This window comes from Marmota flaviventris, chromosome 5 (genome assembly GCF_047511675.1).
Source record: "Marmota flaviventris isolate mMarFla1 chromosome 5, mMarFla1.hap1, whole genome shotgun sequence".
NCBI lineage: Eukaryota > Metazoa > Chordata > Mammalia > Rodentia > Sciuridae > Marmota > Marmota flaviventris.
In genome coordinates, this window is record NC_092502.1 from 35,448,758 (window position 1) to 35,466,157 (window position 17,400).

At 37.9% G+C, this 17,400-nt stretch overlaps 1 protein-coding gene across 1 annotated transcript; it reads left to right on the forward strand.

Moving 5' to 3' along the window:
• The first annotated feature begins 874 nt into the window (after positions 1-874).
• On the forward strand, positions 875-1,810 carry LOC114107595 (olfactory receptor 2Y1-like). The gene has a single exon (XM_027955016.1). It carries the CDS (start codon positions 875-877, stop codon positions 1,808-1,810), a length of 936 nt encoding a protein of 311 aa, XP_027810817.1.
• The last annotated feature ends 15,590 nt before the right edge of the window (positions 1,811-17,400 follow it).

Genomic DNA, 17,400 nt, shown 5'->3' on the forward strand with positions numbered 1-17,400 from the left:
ATTTATCACCTTTATATGTACCTTAAAAGAAGACAATATTTATTATTATATTTACTATTTTTTTTCTACCACTGAGGACTCAGAGAGAGGCAAAGACTTACAATTTTTATAGAAAGAATGAGATAAGAATGTCAAGTGTTGTAGAAAACTGCACAGAGAGGATAGGGCTGGAATGGATGGGAAAACTCCTTCTGTGGAGTAATGAATGATTTATCAGTTGAAGATGTGTGGGGGAAGGTATTCCAGGTAGGATCATTCATAATAATGCAATGTTTGTTACTAATTGCTATCACCAAAGAAATGGTTCTACACTATTCTCAGTCCATTTCTGGTCATGCATGGGGCTTCCAGGTTTGGTGTACTGACCATATTTATTGAGGAGAAGGAAGCAGACAAACACTCAAAATCTAAATTGATATCTCAGTAGTGTTTTAATCTCCTAAAACAGGTTATCTAATAAATCAAGGAAAGAAGCCAGTTGGAACTGCAGGAAACTAATGCTGTGTTTTCCAGCTTAGATTTTTAAAAGTAGTTACCACAATCTTTTTGTAAGGGAAATAATATATATATCATCTCTACTTTCAGACAAGGAAGCATTGCATCCAAAGGATTGGCTGAGCTGGCTGAGGTCACAAAGAAAATGAACAACAGGACTAGAGTTCAAACTTAGGCCATATTATTCCTAATTCAGTGATCTCCTATCTCAAGAAGAGTCATAATAGAAGACTGGATAGACAGAACTAAATAGAAAAATTTTTTAAAAAACCCATGCACAATTTTGGAGAATTTAAGAAACATAGTGAAATAAATGTTTTAATGGTATTCTTCATAGGATGACCTGAATTATTTTCTCCTATTTGGCAGGTGAAAGGCTATGGGAAGTTTCAACACCAGTTCTGGAGAGAGCTTCATTTTGGTGGGCTTCTCAGATTGGCCTCAACTGGAGATCCTCCTTTTTGTCTTTATTTTGATTTTCTACTCCCTAACTCTCTTGGGCAACACCACCATCATCATTCTCTCCAGAATAGACCCTCGACTGCACACGCCCATGTATTTCTTCCTCTCCCACCTCTCCTTCCTGGACCTTTGCTTTACCACCAGCACTGTGCCTCAGCTCCTAATCAACCTTCAGGGACTGGACCGGACAATCAGCTATGGAGGGTGTGTGGCCCAGCTCTTTATCTACCTTGCCCTGGGCTCCACTGAGTGTGTGCTCCTGGTGGTGATGGCCATTGATCGCTATGCAGCTGTGTGTCGTCCACTCCACTACACAACCATCATGCACCCCCTTCTCTGCCAGGCATTAGCTATCACATCCTGGGTAGGAGGATTCATGAACTCTCTGATTCAGACAGGCCTCATGATGGCCATACCTCTCTGTGGCCATCAACTGAACCACTTTTTCTGTGAGATGCCTGTATTCCTGAAGTTGGCCTGTGAGGACACAGGAGGCACAGAGGCCAAGATGTTTGTGGCCCGAGTCATAATCTTGGTTGTGCCTGCAGCACTGATTCTAGTCTCTTATGTGTACATTGCTAAGGCAATACTGAAGGTCAAATCAATGGCTGGGCGCAGAAAGGCTTTTGGAACATGTGGGTCCCACCTGCTGGTTGTTTTCCTCTTCTATGGCTCAGCCATTTACACGTACCTCCAACCTATCCACAGTTATTCTGAGAAGGAGGGAAAATTTGTTGCCCTTTTTTACACTATAGTCACTCCCATTCTCAATCCTCTAATTTATACCCTAAGAAACAAGGATGTGAAGGGAGCTCTGTGGAAAGTACTAAGAAGAAGCAGAGACTCAGGTTAAGGTGGGAAAAGAGAATGAGTAAAATTTTAAGTAATAACTCTCAGACCATGGATCCTCTCTTGTTCCTTGGAAGACTGTTGATCATGCATAGTCCTCTGTAATCTCTGTGGATTTAGTGCCTTCTTGGCTTGAATGTTAGACATAGGGACCTTTGGGGACTCTTTCTAGTTCATTTCCTCTGACTACTGTGCAGCTAGGAGTAACTGTTGACTTCTATCACAACTTTCCAAAGGAATGAGGCTGGGAAATGGGGATATTGTGGTCACATATGGTGAATGGGCATGAATTCTCATTATATCTGAGCATTATAGAAGACTTAATGCAGAATGAAAACACCTTTTCCAAAGTTAATGATTCCCAATGTGGTGCCATGTAGATGACACTGTGTCCAAAGGCAGAGGAGATGTGTTCACCCTGCTTTTCTAATTAGCTATGACTTTGTCATATCTCCTTATTTTTCAGGGCTGATTTCTATGTTCTTATACAGTGGTTACCCTTCCAAGATATTTGGAGCAAACAAGGAGATCACAAACAGATGTACTTAGTGGAGCATATAGAGTCTCAGATATGATTACATTTATCTACTTGAAAAAATGGCAGAATAATTGGGGGGACCTTGAGTAAAAGAAGACATCAACACCTCATCAGCTGCATTGAGTTTTAGTTATGCTATGGTGTCATAAATGAAATACTGTCCATGTAAGACAGAAATGAATATTTAAGAAGTTAGCATAAAATAATGAACCATAAGGAGGTGACATAAAAAGAAGAATAAAAGGGAATGACATAAATATAAAAGTGAACAGAGATGGGGGAGTTCTCTGGTAGGGAATAGTAGAAGTTTCTAGAGACTTTGGACAAAAGTATAGACAGTGGTAACTTGAAATTCTATCACTATCCATCATCCTATGAACTTTTGTGTAACTGGCCAGAAGTATGAAGGCATATTGAAGTTAGACTGTTGTATCCCAAGTCTGATTTATCCAAAGTTTTCATATTTTTTTTATTTATCAGCTGAAGTCACTGAACAACAGTTTGTATAAAGCAAATGTTTTTATATCTTATATTCTGTATCAAGGTCTAAACAACTCAATTTAGGAATTAATATAATGAATAAATGGAATTATTTGCACTAGCAGGATATAATTTAATAAAGTTATTTTGTGGTTAATGTGCTATTCTTTAACTTGGCATGCTATGAACATGGTCATCTAGTTATATTAAAAACAGCATATTCCTTAGTTGAGAAATTTTAAGAGGCCACTGAAGCAACTGGGCACAGATTCCATTTATTTTAGTCAGGTTTTTTGTTGCTGTGACCAAAAGATCTGATGAGAAAATAGCGGAGGAAAAGTTTATTTGGGGCTCACAGTTTCAGAGGATTCAGTTCCTAGATGGTTTACTTCAAAATTCTGGGCCCAAGGTGAAGCAGAGCATCATGGTGGAAGAGTATAGAAGAGGAAAGCAGCTTAGAACATGGCAATTGGGAAGCAGAGACAAGATATAAACCCCAAAGGCACACCCTTAGTGAGTGAACTTCCCTATCCGAACCCTAACAGCCTACAGTTACCACCCAGTTAGTTCACATCAAGTAGATTAATCCACTGATTAGGTTATAGATACCATAATCTAATAATTTTACCTCTAAATATTCTTGCATTTTCTCACATATGAGCTTTTGGGGGATACCTCGTATCTAAATTGCAATATTCTGCCTCTGGCCCCCAGTGACCTATATCACAAAACAAAATACATTTAGTCCATTTTTAAGAATACTCAGTAGTCTTAACAGTTCTGGTATTACCCAAAAGTCCAAGCCAAAAGGCTACTGAGATACAAGATAAACTCCCAGGAAAAACCCCTGTAAAAATCAAAAGCAAATTACAAATATCCAATATATAATGGTACAGAATAAACACTTCTATTCCACAAGAGAGGACTAGGAGCATAGAAATAAGTGATTAAACCAAAGCAGGACCAAAATCCAGCTAGGCAAATAATACTATAGCTTACGTCCAGCATCTGGGGTACATTGCATCATGGTGTTCTCGCCAAAACTTGTGTAAATCCACTCATATGACCTTACTGGTTGCAGCCCACATGGCCTCTCTTGGCTTGTTTCTGTTCAATTCCCAAAGCTTTCCTTAGCAGATATCCCATGTAATTAGCATCTCTTAATCTCAGGGGTCACCATTGCAGCGTCAGCCTCCTTTTCACAACATCATGTGTCACCCTCTCAGGTGCAGCCTTCAGGAATTTTGATCCTGCTACACTTTCTCTGGCCTCCCAGTTCTTCCCATGGCATCTTGGTGGGTGCTTTCATGACCCCTTAACTCCAGCTTCTGACATTCCTGCAGAACCAGCACCACTTATTGTCTACAAGGTCTGCTGCCATCTTAAGAAGTAATCAAGCCTTCTGGGACCCCAGTTTCAGCAGTCTTTGAGTGCCTGAGTGGCTAAGCATGGTGAAACAACTTCCTAGGCCCCTCTGTGCAGGCAGGGACCCCACAGGTCTCTTCTCAAAGGAATTTTACTTTTAAACACTAGAGCCTGAGATGGGCTTGGTCTTGCCTATTAAGGAGATACCCTTTAGCCATCTTTCCTATTGTCTCTAGGTAAATTATTTAGCATCTTTTTAGAGGCAGTAATGTCTTCAACAACCACAGCTTTCTTAGCTTCAGTTTTGCTTGCACTTTTCTGGTCAAACTTCAAGTTTTTTTCAAATGTGTTATCACAGTAAACTTGGCTAAAAACTGCTAGAATATCATGCCATTGGCTAAATTCTGTTCTGTCTTAGAATTTCGTGGGCCTGATTAATTAGTTCATCACTTTCAAAATCAGTCTTACAAAAAGTTTCAGGACATAAGCAAAATGTAGACAACTTCTTTGTCAAAACAGAATCACACACAAAGCTTCACTTAAAACATTCTAAAACTTTTCCAGCTTAGGCTGCGCCCCTCCCCTGACTCAGGCAATGGCAAGTCCCTACTGAGGTGGATGGTGCAAGGTGTCCATCCTCTGGAGGAGCACAGTATGTTTCTGGGAATGGGCTGGTTTGTTTTGTATTCCTTTAATAAGTATAGTTGTGACTTCTCATACTACCATTAAATATGAAGGAAAAAACATGAGTTTCCCAGTATATAGACAGCTGACTCTATAACTCTGGGCCCAGGTGAAGCAGAACATCATGGGAAGAATGTGGCAGAGGAGGCAACTCAGGACATGGTAATCAGGTAGAAAGGGGGTGGGTGGGGAGGGAGAGAGAGAGAGAAAGAGAGAGAGAGAGAGAGAGAGAGAGAGAGAGACTCTACTCACCAAGAACAAAATATAAATCCCAAAGGCATGCTTCCAGTGACCCACCTCTCCCAGCCACACCCTACCTGCCCAAAATTGCCATCTACTTAATCCACATCAGTGGATCAATCCATTGATGAGGTTATACCTGCCCAAATCTAATAATTTCGCCTCCCAATGTTCTTCATTGTCTCACACATGAACTTTTGGGAGACACCTCATATCTAAACCATAACACAATTGTTTTGTGCAAGTAAAATTTTTGTGGCAAGCAGATGCCTGTACCCCTTGGGTTTCTTGAACTTTCCCATCCATGGCAGTGGTTAATTGATCATTAGAGTTCATTGGTCCCCATAACTCTGCCAGAGCCAGTGAAAAATTTCCAGAGATGATTTCCTACACTCAGCAGAATATTAACATCTTGGCACCTGCCTTCTTTGTCTTTTAGAGTTTAGTTGGCTGCCATTTGAAACCTATTGTTATTTGTTTTTCAGCTGATAAACTACCTAAATGAGATTTTAAACAAGAATTAATGGAACATGTAAGACTTTAAATTAAGGATTAGCTATGAAAAAGAGGGAAACTTTGGGGGAAAGGGATTGTGTAGGATTGACTCCTAGGAAAAAAATTCAGAGATAATTTTATAGAGGAGAAATAACAAGAACATAGAAATATTTCATTGAATTCCAGGAAAACTGTTATTATGGACTGAAATACATTCCTAGACATTATAACTTATTTTTGTTATAAGAAATTTATTATTTTTACTAACATAACTTGTAATTAAAATCTGTAGTATAAGTTCAAGAACAAGACAATGGTGTTCATTCTTGTGACACTTGTTCAACGTAATACTCAAGTTCTAGCCAGAGCCATGAAGCAGCAGAAAGACATAAAAGACATTCAAATAGGAAAAATCACATAAAATTCTCTCTATTTGTAAATGATATGATCTTATATACAGAAAATCCTATAGACACTACCAAAAAACTATTAAAACTAGTATATGAAAGCAGTACAGTTGCAGAACACAAAATCAACATCTTAGATGACACAAATAAATTGAAAAAAAAAAAGACTTCTATCATGGATCAGAATTGATATTGTCAAAATGCTTATAATATCCAAAGTGATCTATATATTTAATGCAATCCCCATCAAGATACCAATGGCATTTTTCACAGAAATAGACACAATATCCTAAAATTCATATGGTACTATAAAGAAAATCAATTAGTCAAAGCAATCTTGAGCAAGAAAAAGTTGGATACATCACACTTATTGATTTCAAATTACATTATGAGCCTGTAGAAACTAAAAAAGTATGGTGTTGGCACAAAAAAGACCCTTGAAGAATTTTGTAATTTGTACAGAAAACTCAGAAGTAAAACCATGCATTTATAGTCAACTGGTTTTTAATAAAGGAGTCTGGTCTACACAGTGGGGAAGGGATAAATTATAGTAAGTACTGTTAGGACAACTGAAAAAAAACAATATTGGATTTTTATACCATACTCAAAAATAAACTCAGAATGAATTAAAGACAACAAAAGGACTCTATTAAAAACCCTTGTAAACAACAGAAAATCACTTTGATATTTATATCCATCCATGACTTTTTATATTTGACACTAAAAGTTCACTTTGTTGATTGCTTTCTTTGCTATGTAGACAGTTTTAGCTTGATATAATCTCACTTCATTATTTTTTGTACCTATTTGCTGAACGTTTTGTGTCAAATCCAATGGGATCCTGGAGAGTGGGCAGAGAATGTACAGAGCTATGTAAAGAGGATGTCAGAGCTCTCATCACATATGACTTGGGAACTCAGATTCATGAGAAACCTGAATAAAGTAGCCTTAGCAATGGCTACACAAAACTAACAAAACCACTATTTTGATCTCAGTTATCAATGTTGCATTGGTAGAAGCTGCCCAATATTTAATAAACTTGACAATGATAACTAGCAAGTGCATTCGACAAGCCTTTATTGAGTAACTACTGCATATCAGGGCTCATTCTGGGAGTCTGGGACCTAGAATCAGGCCAATCTCTTTTAGTGAGATTCACCATTCAGCTTTCTAGGAGTGTAGTTTGCAGTAATTCTTTATATTACTCAGGATGAACCATTTTATGGCACTTTCTTGACACATTTTCATGTCCCAGGAGATAAATTGTTCCTATTTGGCTAAAAAAAAATTTGAAGATTTAAATTATTGTTTCTGTGGCTTATCACATAAAACTTGGCCATCATAGGAGGCATATGTGAAAGCCATTAGAGACCCATTTTTTTTTTTTGTATCAGGGATTGAACCCAGGGGCACTCCACCACTGAGCCACATCCCCAGCTCTATTTTGTATTTTATTTAGAGACAGGGTCTCACTGAGTTGCTTAGCGCCTCACTTTTGCTGAGGCTGGCTTCGAACTCGCAATCCTCTTACCTCAGCTTCCCAAGCCACTGAGGTTACAGGCATGCGCCACTATACCTGGCTCATATTTACTCTTGACTTCATTGTCCTGACTGGTCACCACTTCTTTGACATGGAAGTTTCCTGTTCAGCATGTGTCATTGTTACTCTTGGGATTCTAAGCTTCTGAAAGAAAAGATATCAAGATATTTTCCACTGTATGTAGCTGAAAAAGCCCTTGAATTTGACATTAACTGTCAGCACAAAGACCAAAGATATTTTGTGTGTATCTGCATCAATTTGAGTTCATGGAAACTTGAGTGAGCTTTCTCTCGTTCAGTGAGAAGGTCCACGGAACAGGGTAGGGGAGAGTGTGGCTGTGGAGTCACTAATCAAGACCTCTAGAGACCAAGCAGGAAGCAGGTCTGATTTTATTGTGCAGTTACCATGTACATATACTCAGGCAGTATATGTATAGTCAGCCACCAATGCAATTTCTGCTAACTGTCCTTGCAGCAACCAATTGCGGAGTGAGTCATGGAGTGAGTCATGGAGTGAGTGCAGGAAATGCAACTCATGGCCTCATGCCCAGGGCTGTGCGGCAAATCACTCACACGCCTAGCATGGGGGAGTGGTTTGCCACTCAGATGCCCTTAATGTATGCCATATATGCAGTACTCCATGCACTTGTCCCCACATCTCCCCGCTCTGCAAGGACTTCAATCAGCATTGTTGTTTTTCATTTTAGGTGGCCTTTACATGGTTACATAAGCGTCTCACAACACAAGAAAATATTACACTATTATAAACAGTAGGACCAGTGTAATAGCATTATAAGGATTAGTTAATTTGGCTATCAGGATTTTCCAATGTTCAATCAATCCCTAGAAGAAAGAAGAGGTTATCAAGATGGACACCTTAGTCTCATTGATTTTTACAATTGCCTTGGTAAGGTTATGCATAGTCATAATATACTTAGCATCCCAAGGGCCCTTGATATACCGAGAAAAATTGGAGAAGTATAAGGTTATATTTTCAGATATAGAGTATTGGGTGACATGAACACTATGAAATTCAGGTTCACAAGTGAACCTTTGCAACATAAACAGAATATCTAGTTGTTCCTCGTGGAAGTCTAGTTCTTGCTGAATGACAAAACAGCAGCTCAGTACAGTTTATTTAAGTCATTTTGGGCAGCAAAGGCTTCTTCCATGGCAGTAGACAAATTGTTCACAGTCTGAGCAGTGTGGATACTTTGAGTGAGCAAAGCAGTTGCAGTGGCTGTGGTGGTGATGGCAGCTACCAGGGCAATAATTCCAGTGATGATGAGGCTAATTGCATGACTTGTCTGGTGTAGGATCTCATTCAAAAGATTCTTCATCTCCATGTCCCGTGGACTCCTCCACTCTCTGGACAGGTTCACTGGAAGCCACATTGCTAAATGCACTCTGAAGATAAATATAAGTTCAGCTTTCCTAGCAGGGATTAGCAATTTGAGAGCCAGCAGGATGTATTGACTGCACAAGGAATCTCTGTCTGAGTGGTATTTATGCCAGCAGTAACATTGATTATTAGCATGGCAAAGGGTGGCATAACACGAGCTTGTGCATAGTGGTTATGGGTATAATTTGGCACAAAGGCAAATCCATGGTCAGGGTCTGAACTCAATATAGGCCCATTCATCCAGCCAGATGCTGCCCATTTGATGGTTCTAGAAGCCAGCAATATTGGTGTGATATTCATTATGCCACACTGATTTCCTGCATAACGGTTGGTAATGGCTTGTCCTGTGTAGCAGTTACTGTACTAGCCCATATGGATTTTAGGCATATCAGTTACATTCCAGGGAGCTGCACCTGCCCAGGTGCATAGATGTTGTTCTTCCCCAGAGAATTTCCTCTTATCAAGAACATAAGGTTTGGCAGTGACACATTGATTTCATGGGATGCTATCATTATCTGAGGGGGACTTCCCAAAAAGCATTGTTGGGCATATTGGCAGCAAGGGTTTCTTGCAATAGCCATGGGGGAGTCTATGGTTATAGATAGCATTAACTGTAACTCTAAGGTCAGTAAAAGACAGCCCAACATATTACTTATTATAGTTATCTACAGTAGTTTCATTGTCAAGAGCAAAACGGAGGGGACTGCCTGGATTATAGGTTTTATTATCTACTGTGGAGAAACAAATGGGCAGAGTAGGTATGAAAATGCTGGTATTCCAGATTATGGTGACCTCCAGGATGGATAACTCACTACAAATAAGTTTGGAATTATTAGAGAAGAGCTTAGGTAAAACTCCTTTCCAATTAGCAAATGCTAAAGATGGTGGCATAGTGACCAAAGATCAATTTACCTGATGGGAGGCTTCACTGTTAGCAGTGAGCACTGCACACAATAGGACCACCATCATAGGCCCAGGGATGGTATTGCCACCAGGCAAAAGGGCCAATTTGGTGGCTTGTTCAACAACACCTTTAATATCACCCCAGATTACTTTACATGAGGTCCGTTTGTGTTGTTGAGTCCTTTGTGAGGTTTCTCCTCCAGAGTTAGTTCCTTCATCTTCTTGATTGGTAGTTCTGGGGGTCCAGGGCTTGACTTTCTGGCAGGCACACAGATGGGGTGAGGCTCCTGTTAACATATGTAAACTCTCCACCCGTGGTGAGGAGGGGCCCCAGATCATCCCATGCATTTGTTATGAGATCCTTCCATGAGACCATAGGTAGATGGGAGTACCCTGTGAGGGGGGGCCCAATGCTTATGGGATGCTATTTCTGTAGAAAATTTTGAAATTGAAAGAAAATTTAAAATAAATAAGATTCTTTTCAAGGCATCATGAGGGGACTTGGCATAGTTTCCCCCCTCTGTTTTGTAGCATGGTCTTTAATTCCTTGTGTGTTCTTTCTATGATGCCTTGAGTCTGAGGGTTGTAGGGGATACCAGTTAAGTGCAATATATGCCAATTATTGCAAGCCACTTGAAATGTCTTGCTAGTATAGGCTGGCCCATTGTCAGTTTTAATAGACATGGGAACATTCATAATTCCAAAACATTTAAGAAAATGGGAGATGACCTTTTTTGTGGCTCCTCTTGTGGAGGCTGTGGTCATTACACAGCCTAAATAGGTATCAATGATTACATGAATATATTTTAAATTTCCAAAAGTTGCATAGGGAGTAACATACATTTGCCATAAAGCATTAGATGTTAATAATTGGGAATTCACTCCAGCAGGTTGTAAAGGGCCAGTGGGGAAAGGGGTGCACATTTTTTACAGTCTCTGACTAGCTGTTTGCAAGCCTCCTTAGTCCTGCTTTTATTCAACTACCATGATTGAGGCCAGCAGAGAGGCTTGAGTGGCTTGTGTCCCTATATCCTGGGTGGCCAAAATCCAGTCATTCAGTATACCATTGTGTACTGGTACCACTGCTGCTCTATGCTCCTTATTTAGTCCATCCCAGATCAATTCCTTCATGAGACACTTTCCCTTTTACCACCTTGTTTACTCTGTCAATAAACTGTGGCATGTCCTCAGTGGCTTTCTGCCTTAACTCCTGTATAGATGCTGTATCTCCCCCAGCTCCCAGCCAGTAACTTCCTCCAGGATCCCAGAGCACAGAGCCACATCTGATCAAAATAATTTGGTGGACCTGTTGCCTGTACCACAGGGGAAACGTAGATTCCCTCTCCCTTCAAGAATTCAGCTGGGAGGTTAACATTTATGGTGTGCCATTCACATTCATCATAGAAAAATGCTTTCCACTTCAAAAATGTTGTGGGCTCAAGAGCGGTCCTGGCTAGGTCTTTCTGGTCTTGAGGGCAATTAAGTTCCAGACTGAGTGATTTGAGCATTTTCTCTGAAAATGGCCCCCAGGGCCCATCCTCTTTTACTGCCTTCTTTAACTCCTTGAGGGTACCTAATGCATGTGGATACCAAGTGGCAGGGTGCTGTGGTGTGGGGGCCGTGTTGACTGGGAAGGCTTGCACTCCCTTATCCCACTTTTATCTCTTATCTTACATTGATCTTCAAAAGGATTCCTGGCTCCTGGAATGGGTTTCTGGGAGACCATGGCTTGGGCCTGTCTGGTGGCCTGGTCATTTCTAAGCTGTCTCACTTCAGCTTGCCACGCATTTGCCTTTATCTTGTCCCATGTCCCAGGATCAAAAACATTAGCAGCATCAATCCACGGGTTAGTGTTTATATCCCAGAACTTCTGGGCTTCTCTCTTATTCAGCATTTTATTAATATACATTAAAGGAAACAATATTATAAAACAATGTTGTGTTGCTATAAGAACACTAAAACTCTTCTAGGAAGACTTAGGAGAAACATTTTTTACTGGTATCATGGCCAAGAGTATTTTGAAGAGACAAAGAAAACTTGACATATGTACACAATGGAATAATGTTCAGCCAAAAGAAAAAAATACCGTCATTTGAAGTAATGTGGATGAAACTGGAGGATAGCATGTTAAGTAAAATTTGCACAGAAAGGCAAATATTGTGCATTCTCACTGATTTGTGGAAGGAAACAAAATTCTGTCTTATAGAAAAAGAGAGTAGAATACTTGTTGCTAGAGATAAGAAATGGTTGAGAAGAAGAGGATTGCAAAGAGATTAGATAACAGAAACCAAAGTACAGTCAGATACGAGGAATTATTTCTGGTATTCTGTAGTACGATAGGATACTGTAATCTACAACATTTATGATATATTTTAAAATAACTAAAAAAAGTCCAAAAGTACCCAGCACATAGAAATAAAAAGTTTAACGAGATAGAAATGCTAATTATCCTGATTTGATTGTTACGTATTATATACCTTTATTAAATCATATTGTACTCCATAAATACATATAGATATTATGTCAAATTTTAAAGAAAACTTCATGAAAACTGCAACTTGTTTACCTAATATTGTCTCCTTGCACTTTTGACTCCTGAAATCCACAAGCTAAATTCATATTCTGTGTCTACAAGTGTACCATATCATGTAGGAGATTCCTTTTGGGAGGTGTCACTTGGAAATTCACATCACTTTAACTCTGATTCCAAGTTGACCCGTTTCCCTTACCAACCTTGTAAAATTTTTATTTTGTGCATGATTGAAACCATCTAGTGTCCATGCTATAAATGACATTGAGGATATGAACAAAGAAAACTGACTTATTCACTCTCTACCTGAAGATGGAGCTAGATCCAGTTATTTGATTAATAATTTTTCCCTAGATATTAATCTGGAAAACTATTGCTTAATTCCAGGATTTATTATCAGAGGTTTTTTTGAATACAAAAAGTACATTAAAACAATGCTTTTCCTGAGTGTATGTGACCTGGAGTGTTACAGACATCACTGTGCTCTGCCAATTCCACAATACTCTCTGAGTAAGCGAGATAGTTTGAATGTTTACCTATATAATAACATATTGATCTAATAGTGCTAATCTTTTTGTTTTACTTTTAAGAGTTTAAATGTAATTAAGAAAAAGGGGTTGGGGTTATAGCTCAGTGTTAGAGTGCTTGCCAAGCACATGTGAGGCAATGGGTTCAATCCTCAGCTCCACATAAAAAATAAATAAATAAAATAAAGTTATTTTGTCCATTTACAACAAATTTTTTTAAAAGGTAAAAAGTCTTTTATACATACCAACACATTTACATTTCCTCTTTTGATCTGATAGTTTCTTCGAGCCTGAAGAATTCTCTCCAGCATTTCTCATAGTGTGGGTTTGCTGATAATGACTTTTCTGTGTTTTCATGTACTTGGCAATGTCTATTTCACCTTCATTTTTAAAGTACATTTTAACTATATATGTAATTTAAGATTGACCTTTTCCTCGTTTAGCACTCTCATAATCTACTAGTTTCCATAGTTTCTTTTTAAATTACCTTTTAAAATTTATTTATTCTTTTTATAAATAGCGTTTTATTTATTTAATAGTTTTATTTTATTTATTTTTATGTCATGCTGAGGATCAAACCCAGTGTCTCAAATGTGCTAGGTGAGCACTCTACCACTGAGCCACAAACCCAGCCCTATTTATTTATTCTAATAAAGTATATATGACAGCAGAATGCATTTTGATTCATTGTACATAACTACAGCACAACTTTTTATTTCTCTGGTTGAACACAATGTAGCATTGCACTGTATGTACAGTCATACATGTACCTAGGGTAATGATGTCCATCTCATTTCACCATCTTTCCTACCCCCATGACTTCCCCTCCCCTCCCTCTCCTTTGCCCAAAGTTCCTCCAATAATGTTAATCTTTTATCTATTTAAAATTATCTTGAAATATCCTAGTTTATGCAGTGATTAAATTAATATATTTTTCTATCCTCACTCTTTCACTACTAAAATTTATTTTTAATTAATTATGTCAATTTTATTATTGCTACTCTTCATATTCTCAAGTATATTTATTACTCTGTTGGTTTGTCAGTTTAATAACACTCTTTGGTCTTATCTATTAAAATATGAAAATCAGTGTACTTTATCAAACAAGATTTTTTCTGCTTTGTCTTCCCAAACTGTATTGAGTATATTTCAACTTTTTCAAGGCAAATGACATTTTATGTTCTCTTCTGTCACCCTACTTTTTATATTGGTTTTATTTTGATCTGTTGTAAAATTCTGTGTATCCTGTTAATCTTTTACATGTGGGTTTTTAAATAATCTCTGGGCTCCTAGGGACCATATTCCTATAGATGTTGCTTGTTGAAATTTTGATGAGTGTGAAATTCTTGGAGTACACATTTATCTTAAGGGTCAGTGCTGCCTTCATACTGAATCAAATGCAAGGTCTCTGCCCTGGTCCCACTCCTCAGAGTACTTCATACTCTGAGTGCCTCCCTCAAATTTGTTATCTCCCTCTAGTGATTGGAATCCTCTGGGAAGAGGTTCTATGTAGATGGGTGCCTCACTCCAGGCCCCAATTGTTTCCAGGTCCTTGTTTCTCTTTGGGGAGCTCTTTTTTATTTATTTTTTTTTTACTTTATCCTGCACATGAAGGTCTGCTAGATGATTTGACAAGCTCTGCCATCCCTCAGCCTCATTGGGAAACATAACATTTATTTCATGAGATTAATATTTATTGTGGTAAAAAATAGCATAAAATTTATCATTTTAACCATTTTTAGTGTACAATTAGGTGGCATTAAGTACATTCACACTGCTGTATAACCATCACCACTGTCCATCTTCACAAATTTTTCATCATCCCAAACTGAAATTCTGTACTCATTGAAATCCTAAATCACCATCCCCTACCCCTTACCCCTGACAAACACTATTCCACTTTCTGACTGTTTGACTATTCTAGGTATCTAATAAGGGACAATTATACATTATTTACCCTTTTGTGTCTGGCTTAATTCACTTCATGGTGTGAATTAAATGTTCACAGATGTTTTAGCATATATGTGAATCCATTCATTTTGTAAGGCTAAGTAATATTTCATTGGTTACATATGCCACATTTTATTTATCCATTCATTTGTTGGTAGACACAGGTTATTTCTGCCTTTTGGCTATTGTGAATGCCACTAGTATGTATAGTTATGTACGAATACCTGTTCCAGTCACTACTTTCAGTTCTTTGGGGCCTATGGCCAGAAGTGGAATTGTTTAATCACATAGACATTCGATATTTAGTTTTCTGAGGAATGACCACACTGTTTTTCATGGCAATGACACCATTTTTACCAGTGATGCACAAGGGTTCAATTTCTCCACATTCTCATCAACATTTGTTATTTTCAGATTTATTTCTATTTCTTTCTTTCTTTGTTTTTTTTTTAAATATTAGCCACCAAAGTGAGTGTGAAGTACTCTCTCTTGCAGCTTTGGGTTGCATTTCCTAACAGTGATGTTAAGCATCTTTTCATGTGCTTACTGGCTATCTGTATCTCTTTGGAGAAATGTCTAATACAGTTATGTGACAAGTTTCAAATTTGATTTTTGGTTGTTGAGTTATAAGGTAAAATTTGGATAATAATCCTTTCTCAGATCTATTACTTTCCTAATCTATGGATTTTTCTGTGCCTTTCATTCTCCTGTTCGTGTTCTTTGATGCACAAAAGTTTTTGATTTTGATAAAGACCAATTTATTATTTATTTTGTTACCTGTGTTTTGGGTGTCATAGCTAAGAAATCAAATTCAACAGCATGAAGCTTAGGCCTTTTATCCATTTTTAGTTAATCTTGACAAGCTTGTGAAATAAGGATCCATCTATATTCTTTTTCCTTGTGGATATCCAGTTTCCCAGCACCATTTGCTGAGAAGGGTTGTCTTTCTCCATCTAAGGGTCTCAGCACCCTTGTCAAAATCAATTGACCAGGGGCTGGGGATATAGCTCACTTGATATAGTGCTTGCCTCACATGCACAAGGCCCTGGGTTCAATCCCCAGTACCACACACACACAAAAAAAAAGAAAATCAACTGGTTATATACTTAAGGGTTAACTTCTGAGCTCATGCTTTCCATTCATCTATATTTATGTCTTAATGTCAGGACCATAAGGTTTTGAGGGACTTATTTTTATTTATTTATAGACAGAGGCCCCAGCACACCCTGTGCATCCTTGTTGAGGATTTTGTAGTCCCTGTTCTAGGAACCTCTAGGGGTGAATATTGTAGTGATGTTAGAACTACTCTGATTTCTTTGTTCTCTCAAGTTATTTAATCCATTTGCCTATCTGTATAAAGAACTACAATTTTGTAATAATTTTCTTTCACAGTTTTTATTTTCTAATTTCCTTAAACTTCATTTATTTCCATTTCAATTTGTTCATTTTCTCTTCTGTGTCCAGCATTGCATAGTATCTGAGTCTATTCTTCCTGGTGTCCCATCCAATTTTGCCTTCATTTACATGATTATTTAATCATTTTCTTTTCCTCTGTGTTTCCTGATTTTTGTTTAGTATCAGTTTGCATTTTATTTTCTTACCTTATCTTCTCTGAACTTTTGGATCTCTTCATACTTGTTAGAGACAATACCTTCATTACAGTTTTTTAAATTGTCACTTTGAGTTCAGGGATGTAGCTCAGTGAAAAAGTGCTTGCTTAAGGTGTGAGGCTTAAGGTTCAATCCCCAGTACCACAAAATACAAAACAACACCAAAATTATCCCGTTGTATTAATTAATACTTGTCCTGATATTCCTCTGTTCTTTGGCAACATTAATTTTTCTGGTGTATTTTATCTGTCTGAACCTTATATTTTCTTTCTTGGGCGTATCCTTTTCTTCTGTTATTCTTGTATACTGTTTCCAATTCTCCATTCTACTTTAGTGAGAGCCACCATTCCCCCCACTTTTTCTTCTCTCTAGCTTCCACATGTGGGAAAATACATATAACTCTTGACTTTTTGAATTTGGGGGCTTTTGATTTCTTTTTCTAATTCTCCTTGTGGTCTTTGCATGGTTTATGCTATAATAAGGAGACTACTTATTTGAAAACTTATTTTTAAGTTTGTTGAGTTGAATTGTCAGTGATGGTTTGTATTTAGTCTTAATGTCCTTTGCTAAATTCCTGCCAATTTCTGTAAGACTGTAGGCTAGAGTTGAGGGTATGTTTTATGGCCAGGAAACAAAATACCAGCAGTCCCATGTGTACCTTATTGAACATGTTTTCATTAGAACCCTTTCTAAACATCTGGAAAAGGAAATATTAAATGGTCAAAACTTCTTCATATACAAATATCTTTATAGAAAAAAATCATCTTATACTTTAATAGATTAAAATGTTAACCTATTAAACTACATTTAATTCAGTCTTATTTCCCTGTGGTCACTAGTCGTAAATACATTCCACATCTCTTGTATGTATCTTATGCAAATATAGCATGTATACAATATGTGCAGAAATTTACATACTAATAT